General features: G+C 54.8%; 1 protein-coding gene across 1 annotated transcript; it reads right to left on the bottom strand.

The window, feature by feature from the left end:
* Positions 1–147: 147 nt before the first annotated feature.
* Positions 148–5,566, bottom strand: LOC112672978 (cytochrome b-245 chaperone 1). Its single transcript, XM_025468422.3, has 7 exons — positions 5,016–5,566; positions 4,380–4,501; positions 3,397–3,438; positions 2,738–2,811; positions 2,038–2,134; positions 1,458–1,602; positions 148–1,092 (listed from the first exon to the last, which is right to left on the bottom strand). Exons 2-7 carry the CDS (start codon positions 4,462–4,464, stop codon positions 972–974), a joined length of 564 nt encoding a protein of 187 aa, XP_025324207.1. The 5' UTR covers positions 4,465–4,501; positions 5,016–5,566; the 3' UTR covers positions 148–971.
* Between the last annotated feature and the right edge of the window lie 4,866 nt (positions 5,567–10,432).

Raw genomic sequence — 10,432 nt, 5'->3', positions numbered from 1 at the left:
CTCATGCTGGTGGGAGTCAGACCAGGCAACAACCTGGGGTCTGGCCAACGGCTCAGGCCCACAGTGGGGCCTTCCTCACCCCGGGGGGCCCAACAGTCCCTCCTTGCCTTGGGGCAGCTTCGTCAGGATGACCACGCCAGAAACCAGTTACAGCATTTCATACTTTATTTTAGAAAAAGGCTTTTGAATTTTACCACTTTAAAACCTAACTTTGGTATGTATAAGTGACCGCACCCCCAAACTAGGGCTGTCGGGGACCTCCACTGAGAAGGGGGCAGGTCTACTCCTCAGGCCGTGCTCCCTGCTCTGCAGCACCCGCTCAGAGGGTCCTCGTGGCACCAGGTCCTGCCTGGGTTCCTATGGGAGCCACCCTGGCCCGGGTCATGCACAGGCTTCTCCCACCTGCAAAAGCCCAGCTGCCATCCCAGTGGACAAGGGCTCCCTGTGGGCTGTGGAGGCCCTGGGAGCGGCTGCCACGCAGCCAGGTGGGGCCCACAGCCCCTGGGCCAGCACCTCAGTAACCAGGGAAGGGCTGCAGCAGGTGGGGTGGGCGCACGCGTGCGTGGGCAGCCCCCTGGCATCCCTGGGCCTGACCCAGCTGCTGGCCCTGCTCTCACTGGGACCAAACTGCTGGGGGTGCCAGGGCTGGCCAACCCCCCTCCCCACCCCAGGGAGCCTGGGCACTGCTTCCTTTTCAGAGACCTGATCCCCACACTGCTGGCAGGCAGTGGGGTGCATGTGCCCTCACAACCCGCCCACGCTGGCCAGGCTGGGGCTGGCCATCCAACACTCTCCCTGCACAGCTCAGAGCCTGCAGACAAAGTCCAAAGTCCAGCCTGTGGTTTTGCTCAGAAGGCAGAAGCAAGCAGCAGGAACGGCAGAGGGTCCCACCCCGGGACTGCCAGGGACACAGCCAGGGCTGGAAGAAGACCTGCTGGTGGCCCATCGGGCCCACTAGGGCCTCAGGGGCGTTAGCTCTGGGTCCCCAGGCCATCAGCCTCACTGTCGCTGCTCTGAGACAGCTCCGCAGGACTCTCCAGACGGTGCAGTTCCAGGAAGGTGGCAATGAGCTTGGCTATGGCTTCCACATCACTGGGCCGGCCGACACCGGGAGGAAGAGCAGGTTACCGGGGCACAGGTGCCCACTACCCCAGGGGAGGCAGAAAGTCCACCCCAGTCTCCTGCTGGACCACCCGCCTCCAGCACCCCCAGGCTCCCCTCCCATATGGTGCCTTCTGCTCTGGTCCCCACCCCCAGCTGACCCCAGCCCAGCCTGTCCTCATGGAGACCTCTCCAGTCCCCGTAGGGACTCCCAACACTCCCCCAGCGGCAGGGGCAGGCCTCGTCCCTCCACACACCCTCCCTGTGCCCAGCTCTGCAGTGCCCTGTGGGGGCCACCTGACAGCAGGGGGTATGGGTGGCCAGCTGTGGCCAGCAGTCACCTGCCCAGAGCTTACCTGCGGTGGCCCATGACAGCACTCTGGGTGAGCGGGTGGGAGAAACCTGTCGCGAACCGCAGCACCACCACGTAGCCCTTCCCGAAATACCGAACTTTCTCCTCCTCCACGTTCACATCCCGGATGTCATTCAGCAGGACCACCACTGCGGGGGTGGGGTGGGGTGGGGGTCAGCAGTTCCCTGCCCTTCCCGCCTGTGCCCTGGTGCACCTGCCCTTCCCACCTGTGCCCTGACGCAGCCACCCTGCAGGGGATAGCAGCACAGGCTTGTGGTGAGCACCCGCGGGGTGAGGAGGAGAACGGCACCCGCTGTCCCCTTGGAAAGCCGGCCCTGCTCTGCCCGTGTTTCTGCTTCATCCTCCCCAATCGCTGAGAAAGGCCTTCCTGGTGCCTAAGGGCCGGGCACTGAGCTAGAGTAGAGGCTGCCTGCCAGTGTTGGCACCTGGGGTCACCAAGCGGCCAGCTCAGACCCTCCCCACCTCTAGGCCTCCGGCCTGGTCTCTGCAGTCGCACTCCCCACCCTCCATCTAGCCTGGTCTAAGCAGCTCCTGCCCCGGGTCCCATCCTCTGCACGCCTCACCTTGGTCGTGGCCAGCTCTGAAAAGAGTCAGCAGCTTCCGGTACAGGCTGAAGGTCTTCAGTACAACCTTCCCCGTGCTCTTGTTGAAGATGGCTTCCTGGGAAAGCAGCCAGAAGGGGATCACCCAGCTGCCAGCCTCTCTGTGTGCAAGCCAGCCACACACGAAACTTCCAGAAGGGGCCCTGGACTCACCAGAACAGACACTCCAGAAGTCACCCAACTGCCCCCCCAACCCTGATGGCCTAGCGCTGCTCCGCCAGAGCCGGACACCTACAGCCACACCCTCTTGGGCTCCCACGTGTCGGGAGCACGGGGCCAGGGGGCGTGGAGACAAAGAGAGGCATCAGAGCAGGTGCTCTCCCCAAGCTGAGGTCACTAAACGGGAGTGGGGGCCAGAGAGCAACCGTGGGTCCTGTGGTTCCTCAGGAAGGGCCCACCAAGGAGACGGTCCCTCACCCAGGGCACCTTCAATCTGCTCCGTGCTACGGCAACACCACGGAGCAAGGAATTCGGTGGAAGCAGTCGCAAAGCGCGTCTAGGAGAAATACAGCTTCGGGGGATCCCTCTGCCCAGGGGCTGAGTCCTACTAACCAGAAACCTCGAAGCTGAAGTTTGAGGACAGGGGGTGTGTGAGGCCTCTGAGCCTCTCCCCCTGCGGTGATTCCCACGGCGCCCCCACCCTCGCCTGCGCTGGCCTTACCTCCCAGTCCTCCAGGTTCTGCACGGCCACGAACAGGCAGCCGGTGACATAGAAGAGCTTCCAGCCCAAACTATCTGCAGAGCAAACAACAGGCAGCGGGTGAGGGGCAGCAGCAGCGGGCGGAGGCCTGCGTGCCATGGGCCCCCTCGCCAGCCGATACCGGGCAGGGGTGGCACCTGGGGCCAGCAGACCTGGCCCAGGGTGGCCGCCCGGCACTGCTGGCCCTGCCTGTCACTTGGAACCATATGTGAAATGTCCGGCCAGCTCTGTGCCCTCCACTCTCCCTGCAGCATCTGCTGGAGACACGGTGTGACTGTGACGGTGGAGGGAGCCACCTGCAGGAGCAGCTACAAGTGTGGCTTAGCCTGCAACAGCCTCAGGCAAATACAAGAGCACCTTTTAAGAAAGTTTCATCACCAGGGAAAGTGCTCCAGATACGAGAAGGGAAGAGCACAGGTGGCACGGGACAGGCTATTAGGAAGGATGCACCAGTGCTCAGGCTGGGGCAGCACCTGCACAGGTGCCTGTGGCCCCAAAGGCTGGGGCTCAGTGGGCACCACTAATGGTGAGTTCTCTCTCTCTTTTCTCTATTTCTCAAACAGACTGTGACAGGGTGGGCGGGAGGGGGGAGGGGAGGGAGGCAGGGGGATGCACCTCACCTCCACTGTAGTATGCAGCAGCCAGGCCAATGGACAAGATTCCTGCAAAGAGAAAAGAAAGCAGGTGCTTCTATTGGGCCACCAGCGGCCTAGGGCCCCCTCACTTGGAGCCACAGGCCCAGAGGTGCAGGGAGAGCAGGCCTTCCTGGTGCCAGGGTGCCTGGAGGTGGGGAGCAGGGGAACCAGAGACCATGGCTCAGGAAGGAGGGCAAGAGGCAGGAGGCGCGCTTGGGACCATGGCAAATGCCATTCTGCGTTCCGGGAATCTGTTCCTCTACCTGGGGCTCCAGGGCTGACCAGCGAACCAGAGGGAGGAGCCGGACAGCAGGGGTTTACTCTACCAGCGCAGCATGTGCGCAAGGACCACGTGTGGCACATGAAGCACTACAGGCAGGTGGCCACGAGCAGGGTGTCGGGAATGACGGACCAGAGGCAGGCTGCTGAAGGCACAGCCACACCACTCCTCACACCAGGCCCACCAATGGCCTGCAGCTGCCCCCGCGTGCTGGACGCCCAGAGGGACAGTGAAGGAGCGAACTGGGGCCCACCGCCCAGCCTGACGCCCGCACCCGGGCATTGGGAGGCAAGGAAAAGGAGAACACCAGGACCTCGGGAGAACAGGCACAACCTTAAGGTGAAGGTGGAAAAAGGACAATCGCACGGAGGATAAAAGCTAGAAAGATATGAGATAATTGTTGTACTTGGGGGCAACAAGACAGTTTTGTTTCCGTTGTTTTTATTTTTTTATTTTTTAGTTAAGATTTATTTATTTATTTATTTATCATAGAGAGAGAGGCAGAGACAGAAGAGGAGGGAGAAGCAGGCTCCATGCACCGGGAGCCCGACGTGGGACTCGATCCCGGGACTCCAAGATCGAGCCCTGGGCCAAAGGCAGGCGCCAAACCGCTGTGCCACCCGGGGATCCCTGTTTCCGTGTTTTTAAAGTTAGGTTTTTAGCTTGGGGGAAATACGGAAATCCTTACCAACAAGCAAAGACCAGGACCTGATGCCCGGAGCCCTCTTCAGATGGAGGCAGGAGCTGCTGCGGGACTCCACCTGCATGTACATCCCGGGCCTGGGCGGGCAGCGCTCCGACGCAGACGGGCTGGGGAAGGGCGAGGGCAGACCGCGGCTGGGGTCCAACCGCCCGCCCGCGGGGAGCCGGCCCGGGGGCACCGGGAACCCGCGGCCCCAGCAGCACGCGAGCCTCGCCCCGGCGCAGCCTCCCGGAGCGCGCGGTCCCCGCCAAGAAAGGGAACTGCGAGCGTCCTCGGGCGGCCGAGGCGCGGGGGGGCGGGGGGAGGGATCGGCGGGGAGGGAGGCGGAGGGGGGACCGACGGGGGAAGGGGGGAGGGGCCGGGGGCGGGTGCTGCCGGCCCGCGGACCGAGGCGCGCGGACGCGGCTGGCACCCAGCAGGCGGGGCTCCGGGCTCTCCGCGCACGCACCGAGGGTGGGCTCCGCGGCGCGGCACCGGGCTGCCCGAACGGCGGCGGGCGCGGGGGTCAGCGGCTCCCCACAGCCAGGGCCCCCGCGCCCGGCGCTCCCGCCACCACGCGCCGCCCGCAGCCCGCCCGCAGCCCGCCCGCAGCCCCGACGGCGGCCCGACCCCCGCGCCTACCGAACACACGACCCCGCGGGCGCTGAGCCGGGACCTCGCGGCGCGCGGCGGGCCGCCCACTTCCGGGGTTGGGGGCGGGACGGCTGACTTCCGGGCGAGGCGGGCCCGACTTCCGGGGCGGGGCCTCTTGCCGCAGCGCCCGCGGCGGAGGGCGGCGGGGGAGCCGGCGCCTCGGGGCGCGGGAGCGACGCCCCAGGAAGCCTGGAAAGGTAAACTGGGCCTCAAAAGTCTCCCTTAAAACATTGATCAGGGGATCCCTGGGTGGCGCAGCGGTTTAGCGCCTGCCTTTGGCCCAGGGCGCGATTCCTGAGACCTGGGATCGAGTCCCGCGTCGGGCTCCCCGCATGGAGCCTGCTGCTCCCTCTGCCCGTGTCTCTGCCTCTCTCTATCATAAATAAATAAATCTTTAAAAAAATAGAAAAATAAAAATAAAACGTTGATCAAAGCAGCTGGTGGCCCAGTCGGTGGAGCGTGTGCTCAGGTCCCGACCCCGGGGTCCGCACCTCCCCACCCAGCCCCTCTTGCTCTCAAATGAAATCTTTAAAAAAAAAAAAAATCGATAAACAAAAAGCGAAGATAATCTAACAGTACACGTGCACCAGCTCTGGCAAAAATGCTAAAGCTTCAGTAACATCGAAGGAGCATGAATAGCTTGTTCACGCACTGACAAGTCGTCATAAAAAATGAGCCCCGCTGCGGTGACTGCCGCGGCGCCGAGGCTCCCGGAACCGGGCCCGGCTCTCGCGGGCTAGCCTGTCCACAAAGGATTGCCGTGGGAAAGGCAGTTTTCTCCGGGAAAACCTTGCGATGGCCACGTAGGAGGCCCACCTGCTCCCTCCGCCAAATGCCACTTTCTCTTACTGCCGCAGGTGAGGACCCGAGCAGGACCCCATCACCTGGCTGCGGTCAGGAGGAGCCCCCACCCACCACCTCAGCGGGATGTTGGAAGAACAGGGGAGCTTCTCTTCTCCTTTGTCCCTTTCCTATTCTCAACATGTTTTACAGCCTTCGTAAGATTAGTGCAACGCGTAGTCCCTTACAGAGAAACGTGTGTGCACGGGTACACGTAACCCCAGGAGGCTTACCAACACAGGCACGCGACCTGACCCATCTGCTTCAGCTTCTCTCTGCCCGTGGCTTCCTAACCTGGGCAGGCATCTGAATCACCTGGCAGGCTTGTGGAAGCACAGATTGCTGGCACTTGTTCCTAGTGGTGGGAGGGGGCTGCAACGTCATCTGTTGCTAATCCGCTGGTCCAGGACCCACACTTTGAGACCATCTACCCCAGCTGCAGCAGAGCTGGGCTGTGCCTGAGCACAGCGGGCTCCCTGACCCCTCAGCTCACACTCTGTCTCCTCCAGGAAGACTCCCCTTCCCTATCTTGAAGGTGCATTTGAATTGTTAGTACCTTCTTTAGGTCCTTCCTGCTTGCTGCAGCTGGAAGTGATCTTATTCCTCAGGATTTAGGTAGAACTGAGAGGAGACCCAGGAAATTCTACTTTGTTACACTTACTTGCATTCTTTTCTTTTTTTTTTAAGATTTTATTTATTTATTCATAGAGAGAGAGAGGCAGAGACACAGGCAGAGGGAGAAGCAAGCTCCATGCAGGGAGCCCGACGTGGGACTCGATCCCGGGTCTCCAGGATCACACCCCGGGCTGCAAGCGGCGCTAAACCGCTGAGCCACCAGGGTTGCCCAATTTTATCTTTTCTACTAGATTATAAGCTATTTAAAAATGAAGCCTGTACTGGACTCTTAACAAATGTTAAACGTGTGAACAAGTGACAATTTGGTTAAAATCACGAATATTGGTAATAGCAAAACTGGAAATACAATATCCATAAATAGGGGACTGAATGAATAAAATTGTATATCGTGCCAATTATCAACACATTATATCTCAGCTCTAAATTCACACCTCTTTGCCTGATCCATGAAAATGGATCTGAGTCTTCTATTTTTTGCATACTCTCTGGCATGATGCTAACCATTGTCAATAGAGGGTGCTGTGAAAAAAACCTTTCCCCAGCACCCTGTAGGGAGGATTTCCAGCATGTCCCACCAGTGCAGCGTCGGACAGGTTCTCTGCCCCACAGCGAGCCAAAAGTGGGTCTAGATCCAACAGTCTAGATCTCAACTCTGGGGACAGAGTGGGCTCCTCGCTGTCATAGCCCTGGATAAGGTGATTGTGGCTACTCTTTGTTTCTTACTATTCTTGCAATCTTTATAATCTCATTTCTTTTGTAAAGATGTTATTTATTTCAGAGAGAGCAAGAGAGAGTACGAGCAGTGTGGAGGTACAGGGGGAAGGAGAAGCAGGCTCCCCACTGAGCAGGGAGCCTGATATGAGACTTGATCCCATGACCTTGGGATTATGACCTGAGCCAAAGGCAGACACTTAACAGCTGAGGCACCCAGGTGACCCCATTTCTCCTTACTGCCCAATCCCTTACTCCAATCCCTAGTTATTGCTAATAATTCTTTATATTAAACTCTGTTCAAATTATAGTGTGCTTTTTCTCTCTTGATTGGACCCTGTCAAATACATATATCCACACAGAGGGTGTTATGCAACTATGAAAAAGGAAGGAGGAATATCTTTGTATGTTGCTATAGCACGCTCTCCAGCACGTACTGTTGAACGATAAAAGCAAGATGAAGAAACGTCCATAAGGCACTATCATTTAAGAAGGGGAGCATACAAGGGCGCCTGGGTGGCTTAGTTGGTGAAGCGTCTGCCTGCAGCTCAGGTCATGATCCGAGGGTCCTGGGATTGAGTCCTGCATCGGGCTCCCTGCTCAGTGGGGAGACTGCTTCTGCCTCTGCTGCTCCTCCTGCTTGTGCTCTCTGTCAAATGAATAAATAAAATGTTTTAAAAAAAAAGAGTTTAGAGGATGCAAATATATATTGAAACATAATATGTAAAACGTGGTATTTTTATTCTGGATAGTAGACTTAACATAGTTAACTATTCTGGATAGTTAACATTGTTAGTCTGAGACTTTTTATGTGGGTGATGTAAGACCATGCATGACATTTTTTAAAATTTATTTGATAGTCACAGAGAGAGAGAGAGAGAGAGAGAGAGAGGCAGGGACACAGGCAGAGGGAGAAGCAAGCTCCATGCACCAGGAGCCCGATGTGGGATTCGATCCTGGGTCTCCAGGATCACGCCCTGGGCCAAAGGCAGGCGCCAAACCGCTGCGCCACCCAGGGATCCCCAAGACCATGCAAATGAGTACGTTAAGTAGGTAGTACTGGGAACCAGGAATTTCGAACAGGAGTAATGGATGTGAGGTCAATAAGACCAATTAATTAGAACCCTGTATTACTGGATTTGACTTAGAAGGACCAGTGTGAGTTCACAGTAATTTCACTTTAAAAAAATACACCTTTCTTTATGCTGTCCACTGAAAAGTCCCAGAAACAACAATCAATGCAGTAGCAAGGAGCAATTTTATATCCATTCTCTGGTTTTTAAATACCAATTCCTACTAAAGAAACCAAGCTTTTTGGAGAAAAGATTGATTTCAAGTCTAAAGCAGGAAATGTAGAAGCAAATTTATCAAAAAGCAAAGTGACTGTTAGCATCTAGCATCTTCTCAAAAAAATTTGGAGCCTAGCTGAAGAGATTTTCTATGCAAAAAAAAAAAAAAAAAAGATGTGAGCATCAATAAGAATAATTCAAATGAACTGAAAATCTCCAAGCGTTTAAATCCATATATATATATATGTGTGTGTATATATATATATATATATATATATATATATATATATATATTTAAGTAGGCTTCATGCCCAGTGTGGAGCCCAACACAGGGCTTGAACTCACAACCCTGGATCAAGACCTGAGCTGAGGGCAGCCCCGGTGGTTCAGTGGTTTAGCGCCGCCTTCAGTCCAGGGTGTGATCCTGGGGTCCCCGGATCGAGTCCCACATTGGGCTCCCTGTATGGAGCCTGCTTCTCCCTCTGCCTGTGTCTCTGCCTCTCTCTTTCTCTCTCTGTCTCTGTGTCTCTTATGAATAAATAAATTTTAAAAAAATTAAAAAAGAAAAAGACCTAAGCTGAGATACTCAACTGACTGAGCCACCCAGATGCCCCCAAAATCCGTAATGCATAATGATATATTTTTAAGTTTTTTTTCTTTTAGATTTTATTTATTTACTGAGACGCAGAGAGAGGCAGAGCCACAAGCAGAGGGAGAACCAGGCTCCCTGCAGGGAGCCTGATGTGGGACTCTGATCCCTGGATCTGGGATCATGCTCCAAGTGGAAAGCAGATGCTCAACTGCTGAGCCACTCAGCTGTCCCTATTTTTAAGTTCTTTGTTCACTTTCTGAGGATGCTGAGAAAGGAACTTGGATTTTTTTTGGCCAATTTATGCATTCATCTTGCCTTTCTTTATAAAACGTACAGCAGAGTAACCAAATAGCAAATGAGAGAATTTTCTCATTATGTAAGTATTCCTGCTAGTAAATTTTTAAAAATGGTAGGATTAAAACATTGCTATCATGAATGAATGGACATATGCAGTTTTATCAATGGGCGCTAATTAGTATCACAGAAAGGAGTTAGTGTAACCTCCTGATGGAATTACACATCTATGGAACAATCTTGCCAAAAAATTTACTATTCAAACAAGGCATGAGAACATTCTTTTTTTTTTTAAGATTTTATTTATTTATTTATGCGAGACAGAGAGAGGCAGAGACACAGGCTGAGGGAGAAGCAGGATCCATGCAGGGAACCTGATGTGGGACTCGATCCCAGGACCCCGGGGTCACGCCCTGAGCTGAAAGCAGACGCTCCACCTCTGAGCCACCCAGGCATCGTTCTACTCTACTGGAAATTCAGAGGGCAAGGGTTTACTAAGGACTCCACAAGGATGCATCAGCAATTCTGGGAAGCCTTACAGCCAAACCACTTGCTTGATGATGTGCAACGGCAGAGAGTGATGTGGATGCCTTCAGACTAGGAACTCTGTGGTGTCTTTGCAACTTCTAAGTGAGCCTCAAATTACTTTAGAACAAAAAATGATCTTTTAAAAGAAACATAGGAAACACACAAAGCAATGAACATATTGGACCTTATACAGGTCCTGATTTAATTTGTTTAAAGAGGTTCAATTTAGGGAAACCTGGGCACTACATATTTGATGAAATTAAATAAAGTCATTGTAATTTGTTTTCACACATGGTCATGGTACTGTGGTTACGTTTCTAAAACAATGGCAAGAAATACATACAAATGACAACCTAAATTTATCTTCTTATCCGCTGAAAATGGAAGGAATGTGTTTTCTGAGAGGTGCCACGTAGATTTGAGGTAAGCAGGGGTTAGTCTGGCAACAATGAAGACCTGCGTTTCACTCATGCAATTGTAAACAGCTGTACCAACTACTGTAAATTATGAAACGG

The sequence above is a fragment of the Canis lupus genome, chromosome 9, assembly GCF_003254725.2.
Source record: "Canis lupus dingo isolate Sandy chromosome 9, ASM325472v2, whole genome shotgun sequence".
NCBI classification, from domain to species: domain Eukaryota; kingdom Metazoa; phylum Chordata; class Mammalia; order Carnivora; family Canidae; genus Canis; species Canis lupus.
Note: the sequence above shows the minus strand (reverse complement) of the source record. Positions and strands in the feature narration are given on the sequence as shown.